Source organism: Excalfactoria chinensis, chromosome 7 (assembly GCF_039878825.1).
Source record: "Excalfactoria chinensis isolate bCotChi1 chromosome 7, bCotChi1.hap2, whole genome shotgun sequence".
Classification (NCBI taxonomy): Eukaryota; Metazoa; Chordata; class Aves; order Galliformes; family Phasianidae; genus Excalfactoria; species Excalfactoria chinensis.
The window spans coordinates 25,891,679-25,915,285 of record NC_092831.1 but is presented as its reverse complement, the minus strand read 5'-3'; the positions used below and the strand labels follow the sequence as shown (position 1 = coordinate 25,915,285).

At 42.3% G+C, this 23,607-nt stretch overlaps 1 protein-coding gene across 2 annotated transcripts in view; it reads left to right on the top strand.

Moving 5' to 3' along the window:
* Nucleotides 1-23,607, top strand: part of UBE2F (ubiquitin conjugating enzyme E2 F (putative)) — a 60,723-nt gene that overhangs the window by 14,495 nt on the left and 22,621 nt on the right. For both annotated transcript variants that reach the window (XM_072341624.1, XM_072341625.1), the window contains exons 5-7: nucleotides 4,802-4,869; nucleotides 11,207-11,277; nucleotides 14,471-14,528. In XM_072341624.1, coding sequence (XP_072197725.1) covers nucleotides 4,802-4,869; nucleotides 11,207-11,277; nucleotides 14,471-14,528 — 197 coding nt within the window. The remainder of the gene's footprint in view (nucleotides 1-4,801; nucleotides 4,870-11,206; nucleotides 11,278-14,470; nucleotides 14,529-23,607) is intronic.

Below are 23,607 nucleotides of genomic sequence, written 5' to 3'. Positions count from 1 at the left end.
GAGGAACGCAAAGAGTTAATGAATGTTGTTTCCCAGACAGTTGTGTAGGCTAGGGTTAACATGATTATTTTAGTCACATTCTTCAGGGAATTAATAAAATGCCTGTTTTCTGCTTTGCATACCATAAAATGACAAATGTCAGCGAGCATGGCTGAGCATTTCAATGCTTATGATTCAAGGAGCTGCTATCAAATGCACATCCTTTGTGGCTTGTCCTAATTATTTTATGTTTTCTTTTAAATGTAAAATAATTTTGTACCGTCGCTGTGCGTTTCACCATCAAAACACCTCACAAATACAGATTAGTATTAGGTTGTTAGTAAAGAAACTTGAGACTGGAGTAGGAGGAATGTTAATGTAGCCTGAAGATATAATTTGAAGTAGGAGACACAAACTGGAGCTCAGACATATTCCTTTCTTGGAAAAATCTCCTGTAAATGGACAAGTTATGAGCTAAAGCTATTTTAATTGGCTCTTTCATTTACAGTGCTTTGCTTGCTATTAGCTTTGCCAGGACTTTAGTTCTTTCCAGCACTGTTAAATGGCTGAATGATCGAGGGGCTTTGAGTCTGTATGGGTGCAGAGAAGGGAACATAACTGTAGGTGTTGGAAGGGACCTTGGGCTGTCATTTAGTCTAACCTCCTGCTAAAGAAGATTCCCTACAGTAGGTTACAGTAGGAAAGCATCCCGGTGGGTTTTGAATATCTCCAGAGAAAGGAACTCCACCACCCCCTTGGGCAGCATGTTCCAGTGCTCTGTCACCCTCAAAGAAATTTTTCCTCATTCATAGGGAACTTCCTATTTTCTAGTTAGTACCCGTTGTCCCTTGTTTTGTTGCTGGGCAAACATTCAGCAGCTCTGCCTTCTCACTGTCCTCCATTACCAGACAGGCCTACATTTTTCCCTAGCCTTCCCTTTGCTGCTGACATACTTAAAGAAGTTTTTCTTGTTGTTCTTGACCTCCCTTCCCAGTGGGCTTAAGCCTTCCTCATTTCATCCCTTCATGCTGTGACAGCATTACTGGATTTCTCTCAAGTGGTCAGACCCCTTTTTTACTTTTCATAGCATTTCTTCCATTTGAGGTCTTCCCGTACAGCTCTCCTGCCACTTTTGCCAGATTTCTTACTGTTAGGTTTCTACTGATCTTGAGCTTGGAAGAAGTGGGTGTGGAGCTGCCCTGAGCTGTGTCTGCCTGATGGTAAAGAGGTAGAGAAAGTGAAGAACAGCTTTTCAGCTTTCTTTTCCCCCCTATCCCTGTGCGTTTTTTGAGCAGTATCACAGCAGTCTTGCTGCCCATGCTTTTAATTGAGTACCAACCTAAATGTTCCTGTGGATGGAGGCTGTGCCTGGTGTTTTCAGTGTGCGGAGATGCAGAGCATAGCTTTTCTCTTGCTGTTCAGCTGGCAGCACCCTGAGATCCTTCTGGCAAGCTGTCCTTCCCTGGAGCTGTTTTTGAGTTTGTTTGGGGTTTTATTTTTGAGAATTAGATTACAGTGAAGATTGATTAGATCGAAGGATGTTCTTTGACATAAGACACATGTAGACATACCTATTTTGCATTAGTAGAAGTGGAACATGAAGGGCTGCTGCGTGCTACGCTCCAAGGCCGCAGAATCTGGGAACTATTGAAATTAAGGTAATGAGAAATACCTTTCTGCTGCTGGGCTTTGTGAGCAGCCTTCACGGAGGTGCTGTTTCTCCTTTGCCTTGCAACAGCCTTATTTCTTCCTGTGCAGATTTCACATTGCATGTGATAACCATTCTATGCTTCCATGAGAAGCTAAAGCTGGAAAAGACCTCTAAGGTCATATAGATCATCACCCCCAGGTTGTTTTCCTCTGCGCAGCTTTCCAACCTCTCTGCCCCACATCCATAGCATTACATGGGGTTGTTGTGACCAAAGCCTGGCATTTGATCTTGTTGAACCTCATCCCCTTGGTCTCACCTATCCAGATCCCTCTGCAGGACCTCCCTACCCTCAGGCTGATCAAGACTTTAATGTGACTTTGGGGCATTTGCAAACTTACTGTGTGCATCAATCCCCTTGTCCAGATCAAATGAGTTATGTTGAGAAGTGATAGCTTGATAAGTGCATGTGAACTGAAGAGCACTGAAGAAGCTGATGGAAGTCTGATCTGCATGGTTAGTATTGTAACATGCACTGAAGTGATCATAGAATCACAAGGTTGGAAAGGACCTATAAGATCATCTAGTCCAACCGTCCTTCCTTTCCCATACCTACAGAAAAACCACTAAACCATATCTGCTAGCTCCCTGTCCCGATGCTTCTTGAACACTGCCAGGGACAGCGACTCCACCACCTCCCTGGGCAGGATATTCCAATGCCTGACCACTCTCTGAGAAAAGAAATTGCTTCTTATGTCCAGTATAAACCTCATCTGATACAAATTGTGGCCATTTCCTCGGGTCCTGTTTGTTGCCTGGCAGAAGAGGCCAAGCCCCTCCTCATCACAACCTCCCTTCAGGAAGTTGTAAAGAGCAATGAGTTCTCCCCTGAGCTTCCTCTTCTTCAAGCTAAATAATCCCAGCTCCCTGAGCCGCTCCTCATAAGACTTGTGCTCCAGACCCCTCACCAGTTTCATTGCCTTTCTCTGGACATGTTCCAGGGCCTCAATGTCTTTCTTGTAATGAGGAGCCCAAAACTGAACACAGTACTTGAGATGCGGACTCACCACAGCTGAGTACAGAGGGATACTGCTGGCCACGCAATTTCTTATACAGGCTGTTGGCCTTCTTGGCCTCCTGGGCACACTGTCAGCTCATGTTCAGCCGAGCATCAACCAGCACCCCCAGATCCATTTCCTCTTCACAGTCATCCAGCCACTAAGTTCCAAGCCTATAGCGCTGCAGGACCTGACACTTGGCCTTGTTGAACTTCATCCCATTAACCTCAGCCCAGCGATTCAGCCTATCCAGATCCCTCTGGAGGGCCTCCCTACCCTCAGGGAGATCAACACCACCTCCCAACTTGGTGTCATCTGCAAACTTACTTAGCTTGCACTCAATTCCTTCATCCAGGTCATCAATGAAGATGTTAAACAAGATGGGTCCTAGAACCAGCCCTGAGGGATACCACTTCTAACGGGTCACCAGCCGGACTTAACTCCATTAACCACTACCCTCTGGGCACAACCCTCCAGCCAGTTCCTTACCCAAAGAAGGGTACACCTGTCTAGGCCACGGGCAGCCAGTTTCCTCGGGAGAATACTGTGAGAGATTGGTATTGTTTGTTTTGCTCTGCTCAGTGAAGGGCCTGTGCACTTATTTCTTCCAACCGTGATTTTTACAAGGAGTGACATCGTGCTTGGAAACAGCGAGGATTCCTGCAACTTGGTTACATAGCTATTGCAGTGTGTTGAGTGGTGGATGAAGCGCAGTCAGCCACATCCTGCAGGGCTGCGCAGTGGTGGCTGTGCTGTTTGAGCTCCAGGTGAAGCATTGAACCATTTTTGTAATGGCTCTTTCTTGAAACAACATCCTGCTTTGAGCATCTGGCAAATCTGACAGGGAGCAGTTTCATCCAAAGGATATTGGTGTTACTCACCTTTATATATATGATCCTTCAGAAGCCTTTTGCTTTACTGATTTTTATCTCCAGTGCATTTGAAAGCAAAATGTAAATGCTTTACTGGAGTATTTTTTGTTTTTTTTCCCCACAAAAACCAATGCTTGTGTATTTATGTGCTGATAAAGCGCAGCAGCATGCCTGAGAGGTCTGCTTAATAAATGAAATGCACTTCAAAATTGAATTGGAAATGAAGGATTTGTTTGAAAAATGTGTACTCAGCAGGTTATTAAAGTGTGAGATTTCTACTGACAGTTCTGTGGAGTGTCTATGGGATGGCCAAAGGTTTGGGTGGGTTGGGTGCTGGAAACCTCCAGAATGGAGGCAACCATAAATCTATATGGGATGGGAAAGATCAGCCATGCTCTGTTTCCATACTCTGGTAGCACTAAATGTGGGAAGGGGGCGGGTCCAGAAGGGACCGTGTTATCCCAATGGGATTTTGATGATGTGTAATAAAAGAGCTTAGAAGCTTTTTGGAAGCTAGACAGATACTAAGAAACATCTCTTTTTCATCTTTCTCTGAGCCACGGATTGCTTTGCCAAACTTTCCTTTGCAATGTTTTGCATACGAGGGTAACCAAGCTGTCCTGGTTCTTTGCTATGGCTGCGTGATGTGATGCAGAGAACAAGAATAATGAGAGAACTCTGTAGTTGCAATGCCAGACAGACATGTATCAGATTGCTTGCAAGCATTTCAGCATCCAAGCACAGCTATTTCAGGAATTACAGCCTGTTATCTACTGTCTCTCGTTACATGCAACTAGATACGTTCAGATTTCATGTTTTACAATTTAGCACTTCTCATAATTCGGTATTGGACCTCAGGTTGACAGAGAAGCAGGAAGATTTTCCTAACTGATGCATCACGCGTTGTAAGATAACTGTCAGTCAAAAGAGTTGACTTGCTTTTTTGTTGTAGTACACTCTGAGGCATGCTCTTGGCACACCGTTATTCCTGCTGTGATAGTAATTGCTGGTGCAAGTCAGAGGGTGGTGTGGTTAAAGAAGGATTTAGCATGCATTAGCAGCAAGGTGTGTAACCAGCTTGTTCTTTTTTGAAGCAGGAGGCAGCCAGTGCTTTGGTGTGGGGGTATTTGAGACCTGAGGCTGTGATTTGAATCTCAGTAATGACAGATGATTTATGTAACACAGCATCGGTTATTTTCTCTAAGTTAACTATTTTAATATTTGTGGTTCTTTTTCTTTGCTAGATGAGGGCTATTACCAAGGTGGAAAATTTCAGTTTGAAATTGAAGTTCCTGATGCCTACAATATGGTGGTAAGTATTTAGTTGATGATCTAGAGGTGTTTGTATTTCCTTTCTGCGTATTAGGATTTCAGTCAAAGTCTAAGAAAGGGTTTTTTCTCTCTTGCTAAAATACCGTTGAAATATAGAACAATCTGGTTACGCTTTTGTAGTGCAGCATGTGAAACCAACATTATTCCTTAGAGGAAAAAATAGTTCAGGCAGAGGCTGCTTGGAAGTGCAGACAGGGCATACCTGGCAGTCAAGCTTCTTGGCTGAGGTTCTACTTTCATCTGTTCTCCTCTGGTAATTATTCTTGAGACCTGAGCGTGATTATTCTCACCAAAAGAATCCTGTCTAGAAGAGAGAATTATACAGCTGAATAGAAAGGAGAAGTCTTTGCTTTTTATTTTTATGGGGCCTTCAACTTTTGCTTATATTTCTGCTACTGGACTGCGGTGCTTAATTCCCTTCTAGAGTGTGCAATAGAGGACATGGAAAGCACAGAGATGGTGACAAGTGTCCTCTGATGCACTCCATCAGTTCTGCTGGTTGTCTCCCAGGCTGCTTAGCTATCTATAAAAAACACCTTATTTCAATGGTTATTAAGCAAACAGCTTTCCAGAACACCTCCCAATGATCACTGCTTCTTATTATAGACAAACAGAATGCTCCAAGGAACTTCCCCTTTTTGAACATGAGATTATTGCTTTGTTTTACTCTACTAAAATCACAGATCGTGGCAAGAGAAGAGGAGGTACAGTTACAATAAAAATAACTTCAGACGTTGTTTTCAGAACTTAGCCGTCTGTAGAAAAAAGGAAACTCCAGACATGGAAAACAGGTGGGGCATACGTCTGGTTCTCATGAATTACTCTCGGTCTCCTGTGTTCTGAAGATATCTAAGGAAATTATATTCACTTGAGAGTTTAAATTGCAATAATTGCATGCAGAGGTATAAACTGCAGAAGGAAGGAAGCCTCACTTTTAGTTTGAACGCTTTTGATTTTGCTTGCTTTCATAACTTTTTTCCTACATCTTTTCTGTTTTCTGGCATTTGATGTTATTATTTGAGAGGTCTTCTTTTGGAGAGGCTGAAGAATGGGTAGGAGAGGATTCAGATGCACCAAGCCTAAATTCAGCATCGTATATGTGCAGTGGCTGCAGTTGCAGCACTGTTTTTATATGCGGGATATATACACACACAAAGGACGAACTGCAGCCTGGAATGGGATGGCCTGAATTCTCAGACTGAGCTTGAAGAGCTCCAGTGGGGTAGGAAAGTTCTGTCTGTGGGAGTGGGGGAGCTGGGCTGGCATTCCAGAACATGCTTTCATAAGTTTATTGACATTCCATGTGCTTGTAATCAAGGGAGCATGCACTATATTTTTATAAGTTATTGCTTGTGGAGGACTGTAGTTATTTCTGCATCAGCTTGGAGTTTTCTTGCTCAGTTTTCCATTGTCACTGGTCAAGAGAGATGAACGATGCTTAGCAGTATAGTAGCTGTCTAGCTATCTGAGTTAGTGGTAGCAACCTCAGGTCCTGCACAGCTTCAGGGAATGTGTTTTGATCTCTCTTCGCAGCTTTTTCTCTCTTTGTCTGTTTTCCTGGGAATTCTTGAAGAGAAGAAAGCAGTTTTCTTTGGAAATCTTGAGCTGTATTGCAGTTGAGTGTTTTATTCAAAACCAAACCCTGGATCCTGTGTGTCCTCCCGGATATGTTCTGTTAGTACATCTAGTGTTTGCAGTTGCTCTTTTTTTAAGCTCCCTGTGTAACCTCATCAGAGAATTTCCCGTGGTGGCAGTTTTATACACACTATGCATACGTTGTAAGTACAGAGGTGGTCACTAAGTAATTGCGTTCTCTTTTTAATATGAATGAACTGTGCCATCCAAAATTACTGGAGGAACGTGCCATTTGTGGCAGAAGGGGGAACCCTCCCACGTTCTCATCCATCTGACTTTTTAGTCATTATCAATAAAGCAGTTTAACCTCTGTGGCATTGCTTAGCACAGGGGGAAATACACAACATATACTCATTTAAATTTCTTATATGGTCATGTTTAAGGCATTTGTGTGAACAGCTTGTGCAAGCAAGGGCTTGTAACAGAAGCACAGGATGTTGATTTAGTTATGGCTAATTGCTAAAATTGTAACTGGGGAGGAAAAACTTGGAAAGCTTTGTGTTGTGAACTGAAATCAATGAGTGCTCTTCTGTCTAGGAAGCAAAGCACTGGAGGTAAGCAGTGGATATGTGAGCATTAAGCACTGACTTGTGTCACCTAGGCTGTGCAGTCCCTTGGGGCAAAGAGCCTAAGGTAGGAAGGATGCTTTGGGACGAGCTCTGCTGTGAAGTGCTGCCTCTTGCTTGTGCCCAGAGCACACACAGCTGGTTGATCAGGCACTTCTGCATCACTGAGCTGCTGTATGTGGTACTGGAAGTGTTTGTGATGATTATTAGGAAGGCAATAAAATATTATAAGGGTTCTTCCGCTATATCCGTAATTAAAACTACTTAAGCTGTTGAAGAGATGGATAATTTTAGAAGCATTTGAGCTCGAGAACAGGAAAAGGTTTTCATTTCTAATCAGTTACTGGGTGTGCAAGAGGAACTGTTCAGATAGATCTGTGCTGCATTGTGAGAGGTAATTCGTGTCACACTGCTTCTGCAAGCTGACAGGCTGCATTTCACTGAGCTTTGCAGGCAGGCTGAAGAAAGGGAAGAGAGCTCATCAAGGATTTGTTTTACCAAGGACTTCTTTTAAAGCAGTGTGTTTCCCAAAGAAGGGGACTCTTTAGGCACTGGAGTTGCACATTTTCCTGTTGGATCACCTCAGTGATTATGTTGCTGAGTTAGTACTGCTAGTAATGTTAGCACTGCTACAGCACAGTCTTAACATTAGAAGTGTCTTTAAACTCCCATGTTGGAAAGAGGGCCTACGTGGGCAGTTGTGGTCATCCTTTTCCTGTGGCCTCTGAGCAGACAGAGGTGATGCTTTGCGCAGCCCTAAGGAAGGAAGGTTGGTCACAAGGACACCAGTGCATGCATGTGGTCCTCAACTAACACGCTTGCTTTCCAGGGACTATTGGGGTGAAGAGCATCCCGAAGGGAAGAATTCATCCCATATGTGACCCAGAACTATCTCCAAAAAGCATTTGTACATGTCACATCAGTTCCTTCTGTAAGTATCTGGGCTGGCTGATTTTTGGAGCTGTAGAAAAGCCCAGCATCTTCATAATTGGATCCAAACTCTTGTAATCGCACTGATCTCCCTTCACAGCCAAGATTTTCTTGATTCTTACAGTACTGTTTTGTGGGCATCACACACAAAGTGTAGTCTTAAGCTCTTGCTGTCTTTCAGACTCTGTGCGGCTTTCCCCATAAATAATGTCTGTGTTCTGAATACGGAAAGAAGAAATGAATCCTGGGAGGTCTTTCCCCCCTCTAAAGTTGAAGCCACTCTGAAAAGATACTGTGCTGATACAATTAATGGTACTGTTATTAGCTATTAAGGGTTTTTCAGTGGCACTAGAAGTCTTTAGAAGGTTGTTGCTTAACATTACCTATTCTTTGAGCTGCTGGGATGTTGTGTAGGAGGAGAAAGCAACTGCATATGACGCAGGTGTTGCAGTACTGTCTCGAGAGCAGAGTAAGTGAATCCTTAGTGTCTCCTCAAACTGTGATGCTGTTAGAAACACTGAAATCTGTTTGGTAATACTGTCACTTGGCGTTTTAAAGTGTTCTGCCTTTTAGGAATTAAGCTGTACGTTCACGAACGTTCATATGCAGCAAACAGAAACCTGCCAGCTTTTGTGCCTACGAAAACCTCCGGGAATGTTGTTGTCACAGACATCAGAGAAAGCTGTAAAGTGGCAAGCAAAATAGCGGAGTACACGGCAAAGCCTCCAGTGCCAAGTGCTGACCTCTGTCTCCGCAGCATCTGTTCCCTGAGCACGGCTTTTTTTGGTTGATCAGCTGCCCAGAAATGAGTTGGTGAGAGAGGGGAGCAATTGTTGCTGTCAGATGTTTTTCTAAATGATAGTAATCCACTGACCGGGGAATGGCTTGATTTAAAACAACAGCGGCAGATAAAAAAACACAACCACCTTTTTCTTTCTTGAGATGCAGCTGATTGCTGCAGGACTGGGGACCTGATGCCCTAAGGAATCAAGCCTAATTAATAGTACAGATAGCAACACAAAATCAGTTGTCCAAGGTTTTTATGACCATAGACGGAGGTCAGAAGCTGGAATTTAACAGCAGAGCTGCTCTTCTTAGTCCTTTTCATTGCAAAAATCTCAGCTGTGAGGCAGCAGCTGGGAGGTATTGAAATCCTGAAGATCTGGATGATAGTCCCTTAGTCATGACATTAATTTTCTTTGGTGGCCTTGCTGCATAGGATTGGTTAGGCACAGCATTCCCATGCTAGCACTCTTGTCACATCGATGTGATTTGGCTTGCCAAACCAATCGAGGTCTGAAATGAAGTTTACATACAGGTTGGCGCTTTATATCCAACCTTTGATTCAGTGAGAATAACATGGGAGAGATTGTTAGCGATGCCCTTAAAGAAAAGGGACAAACTTGATAAAAGCTTGTTCTGTAAAATTAAACTTCAACCCAGACTGAAGTCAGTATACGCATAACTGCTTGCAGCACTCTCCTGTACTGCATGTGCTGTGTTTTGAGGCTTGTGAACACAAACTGATAAGGTAAAGTCAGCCGAGAGCAGGAATGGAAGCAAGGATGGTTCCATGATAAAAATTCACGAGGGATCTGAAAACGTAAGTGGCTGCTGAGAATTGGAAAAGAGAATTACTCAGATTGTTGCTGTGCCCTGTGGTGAGGGTGGATTGGCGCCTATGTCTTGCTGAGTCTGAAGAGAAGGGTGAACATATGAGCGGTGAAGTAAATGGATTTTCTAAGCTTTGCTGTCACATCCATGACCTGGAGATGGTTTGAGGCATTCAAGTGAAGCATCTCAAGGAAAGCTTGTGTGGATTTGTTGATGTAAGGAAGATTTGAAGATAACTTGAAGCAGACTGAAGCTGATTTTTATGGTAGTGCTGCTGTTGTCCTTGTCCGTCTGTAACAGGAGAAGAAGAAGGGAGAAGGAAAACCTTTGTCTTACTGTCAGCAGTGGGTTTCTCTTGTTCTTAGCGATAAGAAGCACTGGTGTTTGGTGAAAGGATAAAAGATTTGTTGTTTTTTCCACGTTACAGAAAACTAAGGTGCCAATTATCTCACTCGAATGACTGTGGATTTGGGGGGTTCTCGTAAAGGTTTAGTTTGTATAAAACTTCTGCTATTCATCAGTACATTCTCTGTTGGAAGGCAACGTATAGTAAAATCTGCTCTTTTATCTGGAGTCACAAGGTGGAATAAGTACTGCTGCTTTCCTCTCTTTGTTTTCTTGAGAACTAGGCATGATCTTTCAGAACAGTGTGAGGGTGTAGCTGATGCTGGGTTGCAGTGTTAGAGAACTTCTGAGATGAATGTCTGTGGATTTGGAAGGTGACAAGTCAGACTTTTCTGCATGCCTCTCATTATTCAGTACTGCTGTGATCCAGCACTGCCACAGCTGCCTCCTGAGGGGCTGAGTGTTGAGCAGCTGTTGCACAAACGTGAATGTGCAAGCTCATGTCTGTTTTATGAACCGCAGATGTGCCTCGGTGGTGGTTTCTTTAAGTGCTGGACAGGTGTATTCTCAGTAGGTTGTTATCATGTGTGCACTCTTACCTTTTCTTCAAGGAGCTGGGATAAGCAGAGAACATCTAAATACTTTCCTAAGATGATGCTGGAGAACTGAGAACAAAGCAGTGAGACAAAACGCAGCACGCTGCTATGCAGATACAGCTATTAGAGCTGTTTTCTCTCTTGACTGAAGACTTCTTGGGAAGCAGTGGAGGAAAATAGCTCCACATCTATAATAGCAGATTTAATTGGAGTCCTGAAAGGCACTGGTCTGTGTTGGTCTTACAGTACGTCTACTGTAAGAAATTATCTGCCTGATTGAAAGCTGCAAATCGTAATTTGGAGAACAGGGACAGAATAATGTGCTGTTGCTAAGCTACTGGCGTTTTTATGACCCACTCTTTATTTACTTCACCAAACTAGAGCAAATGAAACTGTATTTTAAGATTCTGTGTTTCAAAACTCACTGTCTAATTCATCATTCTGGTGACCTTAGCTAAAAATAAGTTGGGTAGCTTTTCACATTCGCGTCTTCAGTTTGGATATGACTTTAACATACAGACTGTGATGCTGTGAGCATCAAATCAATTTCCCTTTTCAGTTCTGTGACTTGTAACGGTGATTTGGCTGTATTCTGAAGAATGACATTGCCTTTTGTTTTCTGTCTTGGCAGCCTCCGAAAGTAAAATGCTTGACAAGAATCTGGCATCCAAACATCACAGAGACGGGAGAAATCTGCTTAAGGTAGCGGCAGCGTTCTTTTTTTATCCTGAAGGTCTTTCCGTGTGGTGAAATATTGTATGTAATTTTCAAGTCACTATTAAATTTGTCAGTGGTTTCTAGAAATCAGGCCACTGTGTGACCCTTAAGAACATAGAAATATATGGAAGGTGTTGTTCATGCTGTGCAATAGGTGCCAGGTAGAACCTGGCTCTTCAAATTCAGACTTAACTTCTAGTTTTGTTTAGGTTAAAAGCGTAACATCCAATCTGGACACAGATTGGTCTCTCTTTTTGCCCTCTCCCTTTCTCCCCTCCACTCATAGGTGAACAATTTGAGGCCCTTTGAAAGCTGAAGGCTTTGCTCAGTTAATGCTAATATGTGTTTAGTGCTTGGAAACTGTATTTCCAGAAGGAAAAAATGTCTGTTGAACTTTACAGTAACTGTTGTATATTTATTTATTTTCACATTTAATATCTGCTGAAAGACAGGTGCTGGTTATAGAAAAACGGAGTTGGGGGAATGTAAGGCAGGGTATGAGGCCCAAAAGCTCTCCTTTGCCAAAGGGGCGCAGCTACAGTGCTGGCAGGCTTTTCCTGATAGTAAATGTTTCCTCTACAAAATCAGTTCCAGAAACTTTGTGATTTCAGTGTTTCATCTTGTGTACCCAGTGGTGAAATTGGCTGTAAGCTGAACATAAACACAAGTGAGAAGCAGGGCTGTCATTTCTCAAGCTAGTGAGACGTGAAAGAAATACTAAACGAAGCATAAGCAATAGAAATAAGTAAGATTGAAAGCTGTTCTGAAAATCCAAAACAGTTTGCCACCACATGTAGCAAAGCAGTGCTTAAAAATAAGTATTTTGTGTCCTTTAGATTTGAAATCATTTTATCGCTGCATGCTGCATCCTGGTGCAAACAAAGGTTTTACAGGGTAGTCTTTCTCCCTTGGTAGGGTGGTGGTGGAAACTTGGTCATTGGAGGGAGCCTGGATGCTGTTAGTCAAAAAGCTGAAGTAAAGGCCAGGAATAGATGAAGTGTTTAGAAGCAGTGAACAGGAATTACTGGACACCAGAAGATAGGTAAAAGTTTAAGCTCTGACTATTGTGCTGTATCTTGTGAGATTAAACGATGCCTTCTCGCACTCTTGAGGATGTTTCAGTGTGTCTATTCTTCAAATGATTTTAATTATGTCAGACAAATGTAGTGTCGGAACATCATAATTCTGGTTAATGAAGTGAAGTCATTTCTTTGGCGTCTGCGCTGAAATGTCAGCTTTATTTGATTGTCAGATACTTAAGCACATTAAACCTTTGAAATGTCTTACCATTTAGATGGGAAATCTAAAATAGCCCAGACTGCTCTATGCCTGTTATAATGGAGAGTGCGATCTATATATAGTACCTGCAATCAGCTTCTATCAGAGTCTTCAAATAGAAATACCTTTGGGTACTTTCTGAAGCAGAAGTAATTCCTTATCAGTATTTTTCCAGCTGTTTTCTTCTGAGCATACCTTATATTACGGTGTGTAACCATTCCTAATTAAAACACAGCAAATGATTAAACTTGAGTCAAGCGTAATAGATTGGGGCACAAAAAGCATTCTTTCCGTGCCTTATGAATTGCAGTCACTCAGATTGGATCTGGACCGTACTTGTGGATGTTGCTTGGAAACACCAAGATATCTAGAAAGAACATGCTTACTACATACACCAGTTCACCCTTTTCCTAAAGATAAGACTTCTAATACATATCCCTGATTTTATTTTACCTCTGTTGATGTGATTTCCCTTTCTTTGTTGTTGTTGTTTTCTCCTTGCCCACATAAAGCTTAACCGCTCTGAAGTTTTGCTGCTTTGTAGCTGTGTTTCTGCCCTATGGTGAGAACACAAAGTGTGGTTTCTCTAGGCACCCTGTGCTGGGGAAAGGCTTTGGTTAGGGGCAAAATGATTGTTCCTGATTTGTAGGAAGAAAGAGGGTGCTGCTCTTAGAATGGGCTATATCAGCAAATCAGAACTACGAGGCAGAGCTACGCTTATCTGTCTGCATTGCTTTCCTGCTGGAGCTCCGTGGGGAATGAGTTTCTCCTCTCTAAACCTGGCTGCTGAGCATCCCCAGCTGGAGATTTGCATAGAGAAAGAGGCTTTGGGAGCTGCAGGGGTGTTAATGAGGTTTGGCTGGTGTTCTCAGGTGCTTGGAGCTCTGTCACTTGATACTTGCATGCTTTTTTTTTTGTCTCCGTTCATTTATTCTTAGCTCTTAAGCTCACTGTGGGCTGTCTGGAAAGGTAAAGGGAAGTACTGCAGCAAAATTTTAAGGAGAAAAAGAAAGCTTATAAAGTCCATTATTTCCTTGTTCAGAGTCATTTTTTGCTTGCAGTTTAGTAACATGAACAAAGATAAAAGCCCAAATGTGTTTTTTTTAATGTTTTTTGTAATTACTTTGGAGTGGTATTGATGGTAGAGAAACATTTTGTCTTCTCAAAGGCACTGAAATGGGATTAGCAGCGTGGTTAAGATGGGATACTTTATCCACTACATTCATCCTCTTCCTAAACTTGAAGGGAACATGGAGTAGTACTTAAATAAACCAAAAACCCTGCAATATGAATAAATTCAGAGTATTTCACCTTAGCCTTACCGTGTTAGCAGTAGAAGCTATTGCTGCTGGTAAGTTCTTGTGCTTTGTTATTTGCTGTGTGAGTTTTCAGTCTTGGGTTGCCTCTTAGCAGAGGAAGGAAGTCAGTTGTGAAATGATGCTTACAGGAGTTTCCCAGACTCTGACTCAGATTATTAACTTTGCTTTCGTGCACATGGGTAAGACTTCTGCTTTTCTCTCTTGTGGTGTTTCTTAGCTATGCTCTAGTCTCCAAAGCTTTTACTCCTTATGTCCCATGATGTCTTTACTGTAGAGCTCCAGGAGTGTCCGACCAACTGAATGCACCTCAACTCTTACATCTTGTAAATGGGTCAGCAGTTTCAGTGGCCTTATTACATAGCACAATTTGCAGGTCAGGTAAAATTCATACGTGTAATTCTAGGACAGCGCACCGACTTCTGTGCTTTTAAAAGTCCTGATGCTAGGTAGAGTGAGTGCAAGGGGGATGTAATGCTATCATGGCAATTTCTTCCACAGTTGTTAAAGCTTTCTGAGAAGACTTCTGACCAAGTTTCTCTAACTAGAAGTTACACTGTATAATATGTTTGTCTTTTTTTCAGTTTATTGAGAGAACATTCAATTGATGGCACTGGCTGGGCTCCAACTAGAACATTAAAGGTACTATTTCCTTTTAGATACATACAACAAATTATATAATCTTTTAAAATACTGCTACAGACTTGCCAAGAGTCAGATAAATGTAGTTTGCTCTAGAAACAACTATTGTGGGTTTTTTTTTTGTCTTTCAGCAAGCTGGTGGCAATACTGAAACAATTACTGTGCTAACTGAATGTAGAAATGTTGTCTATTTTTAGTGTGGCTGCTTTGAGCGAGAACAAGTTTAGTGGGATGATACAATGACAGTGACCCTGAGAAACCACTTTCAGTAAGGGTGGTCTGATTTCTTGGTGGTCTTTTTACCCAGGCAACAAATACAAGAGCGTGCTTGTGAGCAGGACTAACAGTAATCCATAACCCTTTCAATTTCCATTGTGTTGACAGTTCTGACGAGTCAGCAGGCTGTCTTAAGAACGTTTTTTCCTTGGAAGGCTAAAGGGCACAACGCATTTTGGAGAAATGCCACGTGGAACATAGAATTAGACTGTAGTTACAGCTCTGCCTCGAATCGTGTTTTATCCCCAGTGTTTGAAATGGTGAGAAACATGTCCACACTTCAGTACTGCATTAGCAGTCTGCCTGTTTCAGTAACTCCAGCAGGGAAATAACTGCCTCTGACCTGTGTGCTTGCCTTGAAGTCACATTACCTGAGTCACCACACTGTAAGTAGAATTTGCCCCTTATGAGGCTGATGGCAGTTTTGCCACCGTGATTGCAGAATGGCATTTGAGGTCAATCCCACAACAGCTGGGCAGCGTTAAAAAATTCAGAGCCTTAGTTCTTGGATGAGATATGCATCCTTTGTGACAGTCTCCCCAAGAGTGCCTCAGTGCAGTGAGCGCTCTCATCTTGATACAGAAAGCACTCTGTTGTCCGTTCGCTGCTCCGTGACCTCGCTGTCAGAAGAGTCTCGCAGAGCACTGAGTAATAATCTCTCCAGCTTTTACCAGGAAACGTGCCAGAATTTGTTCCTGAAGAGCTTTAGCTAGGTCAGTAATGGGTGAGCATGTCAGACGTTTGTTTCATTTCAAAAGTCAGACGTAGAAAGATTTTTCGTCTGATATTGGGTTTGCTTTTTATAACCATGCATGAGATCTGTCTTCCTTCTCTTAATCTCTACAATCTCCTTATGAGCTGTCTGATTTCCTGGAAGGTGGAACCAGTGTGCCTTGTTTTGTGTTTTTTGAATACTCTTTGCTTGTTTCTCGTCAGTAAGCATGCTTTATTTTCTTTCTTACGGTTCTGTTTTCAGATTAGCTTAAGTTGGGGCATTGGCTCATTCAATACACTGCTTCTGTTCTTGTTCCTCTATTTCATTCCCAGAGCAAGTTTTTGCACTATAAATGTTTAAGCATAAGACAATTAGAAAATTACTATACCAGTATTACAACTTGACAAGCAGGCACATACATTCTTATATCTTCTCCTAGCTTTATTTATGGTATCTTAGGAAGATTAAAATAGTGTTTCATGTTAAGGCTGTAGGTAGGAATAATTAGGGACACTGTATTTAACTTCCTTTTTCCGTTCTGTTCTTGCATCAGTTTACTGATTGCATGTGATTAATTTCATAGAGGAAACATCCTAGTATCTCAGTTGCCAGAAGAGTCAAAGTAATGAGCTTTATGAAGCAATTTCAGGTGTTTTTACCTTCTGTAAATTAAAATCTCGGATCCCCTCTGGATTTCACTGCTCCCCATGGGCACTGAAGCACCACAGATTTCATAGCTTAAAACTTACGAGGTTTGTCTGACTTCAGATTTTGTTTTCAGAGGGTTATAGAATCATAGCATGGCCTGGTTTGAAAAGGACCACTATGATCATCTGGTTTCAACCCCCCCGCCATATGCAAGGCCACCAATCACCAGACCAGGCTGTCTAGAGTGGAGTGATGTGATGTTGTGAAGGAGCGGTGCCCAGCTTTGTCAAGTACTCTAAAATGCTGCCGCGGTGTTTTGTTGGAGAATGCAAGAGATGTATTGGATTTTGATGACAAATAATGTCAGGTGTCACCAGTGCAGCAATTCTGCATGTATTAATAAAGCTGTGTAAATAGATTTAAAATGAAAACAACCCAGCCTTAAAAGCCCCATGCACAAACCAAGCCAGCTTTGCCTTAGGTTGCTGCTGCATCCATCTGTATAATATACTCTTAACCTTTTAGGAGGCTTTGGATGTTTTAGGTTGTCTCATCTTCCATATCCTTGTGGTGGCAGCAGAGCTCTTACATGAAAAATCCTGCAAAAGAAGTTACCGTGACCTTTTTTGATACTTAAATTATCAAATTGGCAGCGACTTGAAGAGTAAAAATTAGCTGAAAAAGTAGTGTTCTGGAAGTGCATATAGTCCATAAGGAATGGAATAAGAGGCTCCCAATGAGTTTTATGTTCTGGCATTTTGCTTCACTTGCTGTCATCTCATTCACAGTTTAGTTTCGTAGGGGTTACCAAGCACTGAGCACGGTGCTGCCTTGCAGTTCTTCCTGTTTCCAGGGTATGTTTCCACAGACCATTGGGAACTGCACTTCCTAAAGTCCTGTGTGGAGCAAGCTGGGTTTTAACCCTGAAAAAGATCATGGGTAATGTTTTTAAAGTATATCTCTGTATATTTTTTTATCGCCACTGTTGCAATTGCAAATATTTCCTTTATCCACAGAAACACTCCTGAATTCTAAATTTTTAACTAAAATAATGATCTGGTAGCTTGCTCCACAGGCTATGGAGTGTACAAAGAGAGATGCAGTACTCCTAGACTGGTATTTCTGTGCAGTCATTCATTATTTTATGAGTTAGCAGCAGGCGCTGCTTTGCTTACCTTTCTGTCTCCAAATGCTGTGAGGTTTTGCATGGTTTTACTGCGTTCTTTCCTCTCTAAAACAAAGTAATTCCTTCTCTCTCAGACACCTATGAAGTCGAGGGCTGCAGAAGTTACTTTGTTTCAGTTCTGAACTCAGAATGCTGCAGAGGCTCCTGCTGCTCCTCAGCACACACCTCCTGGTGCCTGGCACACCACGACCCAGCTGCCTGGTTAAGCCAGGCCTCCCTAGCGCTCATCAGCTTTGTCTGAAATGCTCGTTTTGACTTTGCTGTAAAATTATCTCGGGTGATTGAGTTGGAAAAAAAAAAACAAAAAAAAAAATCTACATATTGTGATTGCCTAATTGGTTCTAAAAGTCAAGCTGTTTCTTCTGCAATTATCTCCGACAAACTATAACTGGAAATTGGTCAGTGACTGATTTATGAACCATAAAAATAATCAAGGCACCGCTGTGCAACTCGGACTCTGCAGGGAAGAGCATGGTAATGTTAAAAGCGGTATTCTAAAATGTCTGATGAATGTCCACAAGGAGAATTCGGGCAGGTTCCCTCTTCAGATGGAGCTACAGTGGGTTTCAGATAACTGGAGGGCCATTTTCTGTAGCATTTTCTTGTTTGCTGCTCAAATTTTTACACTTTCTGGTTCTTACCGTGCTTTTAAGGTTGCTTTTGTCATGTTTTATTTCTGTCAGTAGTCATAGAACAGGAGTGGGAATCCTCAAGGTTCCCTCAATCTATAGCTGCGCAAACAGCTTCTTATAGCAACCTGTAGGAAAATGGTGTTTTATCAAGGAATTCATTTGTGATACCTTCAGATAGCTGGTTAAGACATATCTGCTTGTGTTAATGTAATCTACAAGGTATTCAGGGCCTCAAGAATCATTTACAATAAGTTGTCATTAATTAAGTTTATTCGTAAGAGGCTTGCTTATTTAATTAGCGTTTATGAGTAAATGGGAAAATATCTCCTGTTTGTTGTATTGGTTTTGCTTTTGTCCACGGGCAGTAAAGATACTTTGTTTGAAGTCATGCAAATGACAGCCTATAATCTCGGGGAGAAATAAATGAGAGGGACTTCACTTAATATTCCCATTTACCAGCATTTAAGCGTGAAGCTGCGTAGCTCTTAAAAGCTTTGGTGTGAGCACAAAACTTTCATTCATTGTCTTAATGAAAATGGGTGGTCTGCTGTCAGGGTTTTATGTAATTAGTGTAGAGGAGTATTTTCAGCAGACAATAACTGTCAGTGCCTTCAAGATGAAGGGAAGAAGAGTAAGCCTGTATGTTCTGCGCCATTCTAATTTAATTCTTGTAGCTGACGGTAACTCTTTCTCAGCCAGCATTATGGTAATGCTGTTTGCTGTAATGGCAGTAGAATCACTCCTGATTTGAGTTCCACTTTTGATTTATTCAAATCCCAGCTTGTAATGTCTGCTAGCTGCGTGCAGAAACCTCCAAACACATGCCTGGAGAGGCTGCATTTCTAGATGGAATGTGTTTATCCCCCATTCTTGCACAGCCAGATGTTGATTTCCATTGCACCAGAACAGCTCTGCGTCCTCAATCGGCACACTGAAAGCAGGGATTCTGCTCCATGATTTAGTCTGACCCAACCACCGCCAGGTCCATCAGTGCCGCACAGCACGGACCCCATGCTGCTTTGCCAGGAACACCTAAGGTATGCCCTTGCTGTGTAGGACCAAGCTGTTCCTGGCAGCTCTGCAGGAGTGCTGTGGGGCTGATTAGCACCTGGGACTTGGGGAAGCCTGGCACACGTTCACTGAAAACCAAATTGCGAGGGAGATTTTGTGCTTAGGGTGGCTTTCTGAACATCCTGGATGATAACAATTGAGGTAGGTAGCTGTAGCTATTCCAGAAAGGCACGACTTGACACAAGGTGCCTTTCAGTGGTTCTTGTCTCCCTCTCTGTAGGAAGTCAGCTGAAGAGAAGAGCGATTTGAATTGCTGGTTTTTCAATACCTTTGCTCCCTGAAGTGCTTAAAATGCCCATTGTTGCTGCACTTGCTTCTTCCTCTTTCTTCTCCACTGCTAAGAATCGAATAAGCTGCAGAAAAAAACTTTGCCCTGTGAGCCACTGAATATCATTTCCATGTAGATCCGACATTATTACAGTTTTCCCACAATAATCTTGAGGAAGTTTTTCTGCAAGGGGTGCATTGTGTTGTACTTTGACTTTATAAATCTGCTCGTTGGGATTTATTTTCTCTCCGTACATGCCAAAAACAGCGACAAAACACAAATCAGTGTCCTCCGATAACCTTTGCTTCATAAAGGATTTGTGGCAGTTTCTCTGCCTTAAATGGCTGTGCCAAAGCTAAATCTCTGCTTTAAACACAGTTGCTGTTGTCACTGGCATGTGATGGACATTGTAAGTCTAATTAAACCATGCTTGTTTTCCCCAAATTGTTGATTTCTGAATATGCAATTTGTGTTGACTTTATTTAGTTGAGTAGACTGGTCTCCGGAGGGCGATAGCTCCAATGTTCATAATCACCGTAGCGTAGTTCATTAAGAACTATTGCAGAGTTCCCCTGGGAACAATTTACAAAGCATTATCTGCTTGCTTCAAGGTAAGGCTGGGGACAAATGTCAATGAGTCAGGAACAAAAGTGGGGGGTTTCAGTCAAGCGCTCCTGCATGCTTGGCAATTCACAGCTGTCTTAGTCTAGAAGAGGAACAGACCATAATTGTTCCTATTTTCTTCCCTCCAGTATATTTGGGCACAGAAGAAATCGTTTTCCAGCTTTCCTCCTGTTTTTTGGCTTTGTTTTTTTTTGTGTTTGCTAACTGGAGCGGCTCATGCCATTTAAATTACCCAGAGCCTTCTAAGTGAGCTGCTGCTGTTATGTTTGGGTGGGAAGCGTGAGCTGGCACTGCAGGCACGTGAGAACTAAGGTGGCCCTTGGGATGGAATGAAGAATACCACCTGATTGTGGGTGAAAGCGGTGTTTCAGCTGATACAGGAATTTAGCAAGATATTCAGCAGTGTCATGTACAGGATTATAGAGGAGCAGGACAGGGAGAGGCAGTGCTAAACAAGAGGAGGCTCAGGGGTGATGTTATCACTCTCTGCAGCTCCCTGAAAGGAGGCAATGGCAAGGTGGGAGTTGGCCTTTTCTCCCAGGTAACTGATAGGACAAGAGGGAAGGGCCCTAAGTTGTACCGAGGGAAAACTTCAGGTTGGATATTAGGAAACATTTATTCTCTGTAGGAGTGGAGAGTTAATGTAACAGGCTGCCCGGGGAGGTGATGAAGTTGCCATGCCCTGGAGATGCTCAAGACAAGCATAGATGTGGTGCTGAGGGATGTGGCTTAGTGGGCATGGGCTGGGGTTGTCCTAGATGATCTTTTCCATCTTTAATGATTCTGTGATTCTTTGCTCACTGATAAACCTGCTTCTTCCCTAAGCAGTCTTCTGTCAATTATGCAGTTTATAGAATTACAGAGTCATTAAGGTTGGAAAATATCTCTAAGATCACCTAGTTGGACTGTCAGCCCATCCTCACCATGCCCACTGCCTGCACCCCTCAGTGCCACATCTAGCCTTTTATTGAACGCCTCTAGGGATGCTGATTCCACAGAGAATTGTTTACTGTCTCTGGAATTAAAGCGTGCCATGTTTTTTTAACCATATAGGCTGGCAATAAGATTTCTACAGTTAGTTAGAGAGCAGTGATTCACGGGGAAGAATCCAGAATGGTTGTGGAGGCACACTGAAGGGGCAGAGAAGTTCTACAAACACTAAGGAAGATGGGTGTAGGATGCTTGGTTCTCTAGCCTGCAGTGAAGAGAGAAGGGTGCTGCACTTAGAACTGAGAGAAGGAGAATGGAGCTGGAAGACCATCTTGGGCAGGTCTGCAGGCAGGGAGAGAGCAGCTCCCAGCTTTCAGCACACTGTTTGCAGCTGTGCCCCTTCCCAAATGGCGATGTCCAAAGCTTGTCATGGTCTTGCATTGGACTTAATACTTGATTGTTTAAAAACTCCTGTCAGGCATCTGCTGGTATGGATGAGTGCTGCTTCTTTCGTTGATTTGAGCAGATTTAAGTGTTTGCACATAAGAATGGCTTAGCAACAAGCTTTAATTTAATTAGTCTATTAAATCAGAAATTCTCCTTGAATCTCTGAGGAAGTTGCTTTCGATTGGAAGTTCATTCGCTGCTTTTGTCTGGCTTGTTCCCTGCTTAAATTAGTGTAGTAAATATACTTTGCTTGCTGGGGGAAAACTGTCATTTACAATTTACATGTTGACTCTCTCTTCAAAAGAACTGCTGTGTGGCTGGGTTTTTTTTTTTCAGGCATCCGAAAGAACAGCTGAACACTTGTCTCTGACATGGTCTCAATGGCGTCGCTTTTGTAAAGAGCTTGTGAGAACTGCCACTTGTGCGTACTTGTTGACTAACTGAATTAGGACCTCCTACAAACACAAGGCTTTGAGAGTCCCTTGGCTGGGGAGAGGCTATTCCACAGACTGTACTTTGGGTTTTTGCCTCTTTGCTCTTGACCTTCCAATGCTGCTGCGGGGCAGATTTTAATTCCCTCATTTGGTGTGCTGTGAATAAACCTGTGGGAAGGGATTTCAAGCTGCTTTTCGCTCCAATTCAGCTCAAAACTGCCCGAGAACAAAAAGGGCCAAGGGTCTAAGTCTGATCTGCCAAGTTTCTTACGCTGATCTCACTATGCTGTGAGAAGGAGCATATTTCCTTCATTATACCCCCTTCCACCTATACACTGGATTTAATCATGTGTTGCTTTGCCACGGAGGTTATAACCCTTGCTCTGTGATTTGAGTATGATAGTTGAATCCTCCAAGTTAACCTAGTAGTGGAGTGTTTAAAACCCACCACCCCATAACCACAAAGCTGAGCACATGGTAGAAAACAAACAGAAAGAAGCATTATTCAAGAAACGTTTGGATGTTGTACTGAGAGATATGATTTAGTGGCAAATACGGATGATAGGCGGATGGTTGGACTTGGATGATCTTGGAAGTCTTTTCCAACATTGGTGATTCTGTGATTGTAAAGGAAGTGGTCTTGCCTAGCTGTTCTCAATATGAACATGCAGATTCCTATGCTTGGTTCTCCTTTTAAAGATACTTTTTCCATAGTGGCAACGTCTGGGGGGTGAGTAACGTGTTACAGAAATGGAGCAACATAAATGTGTGGATCCTTAACATTTTAAAGGCACTGTCTGCCCTACTTGGATCATAGAATGGCTTGAGTTGCAAGGCACCTCAAAGATCATCTAGTTCCAGCCCTCCTGCTGTGTGATGATCATTAAAATTCTCCATGTAGAGTTAACTTTCTGCTTTCGGAGTATTTCAGCTGGAAGTCTAGTAATGTTTGTAGCCAAGGATAATGCTTCGGTACATTAAGAGAAAACAGCAGCTTAGCTTTTTTGAGCTGTTAAATCTGTCAGTATCTATTGTTTGGTAGCTTGCAAATACTTTCGGTTAGTCAGGGGAACATTGAGCATTCAGGCACATTGCTCATCTGCATGCAGCAAGCAGCTCTACTGAAGTCAGTAGTGCGAAGTGATTATTTTTGCAGTACAACAGTGTCAAGTTCCTCAAATATTAAATACTTGCTTCACTGCCTCTCAGCTGTTCCATCCCACTTCCCTGTCTTAATATCCTCGATTTAAATCTGGGCTAGCCTCAAGCTCATTACAAATAGCATTGTCCTCTACTAGTAATTTAGCATTGTTTCTTATGGAACCGTGTGAGGGTATAAAATGAATCCAGCACATCATAAAACTTGAATAGGTGGAAACAGGTCAGAAATAATATTAAGATTTTTCACACCATTTGTTTAGTAATAATAATAATCTTTGTATGCTTTTTGGTCTCTAGAACGGCCATAAAAATGCACAGCACTCTGAAAAGCTGCAGCCTTACCGAGGTTTCTTTCTTATTTTGTTGAAAGTTTTGGGTAGAATTGTCTGCAAAGCCAGCTTGAATTAAATAACAAGTCAAGGATTCCAGAGTCTTAAAACTGTGTTTCAGCAACGGAAAATTAGGAAGCAGTGGAGGTAAACTTAAAAATATGGGGTTTATTGAATGACATGGGAAATAATTTGATATAAATTACATTTCTGTCTTGAGCTGCAACACTTGAATGAGGTGAAGCTCATAACTGGAGTAGTTGGCTTCGGTGAGGTAACTCAGGTGTGCCCTTTTTAGTAGTGTCTGTTGCCACTGAAGATGAGAAGTACATTTGAAAGTGTTGGTCTCTGCCACACC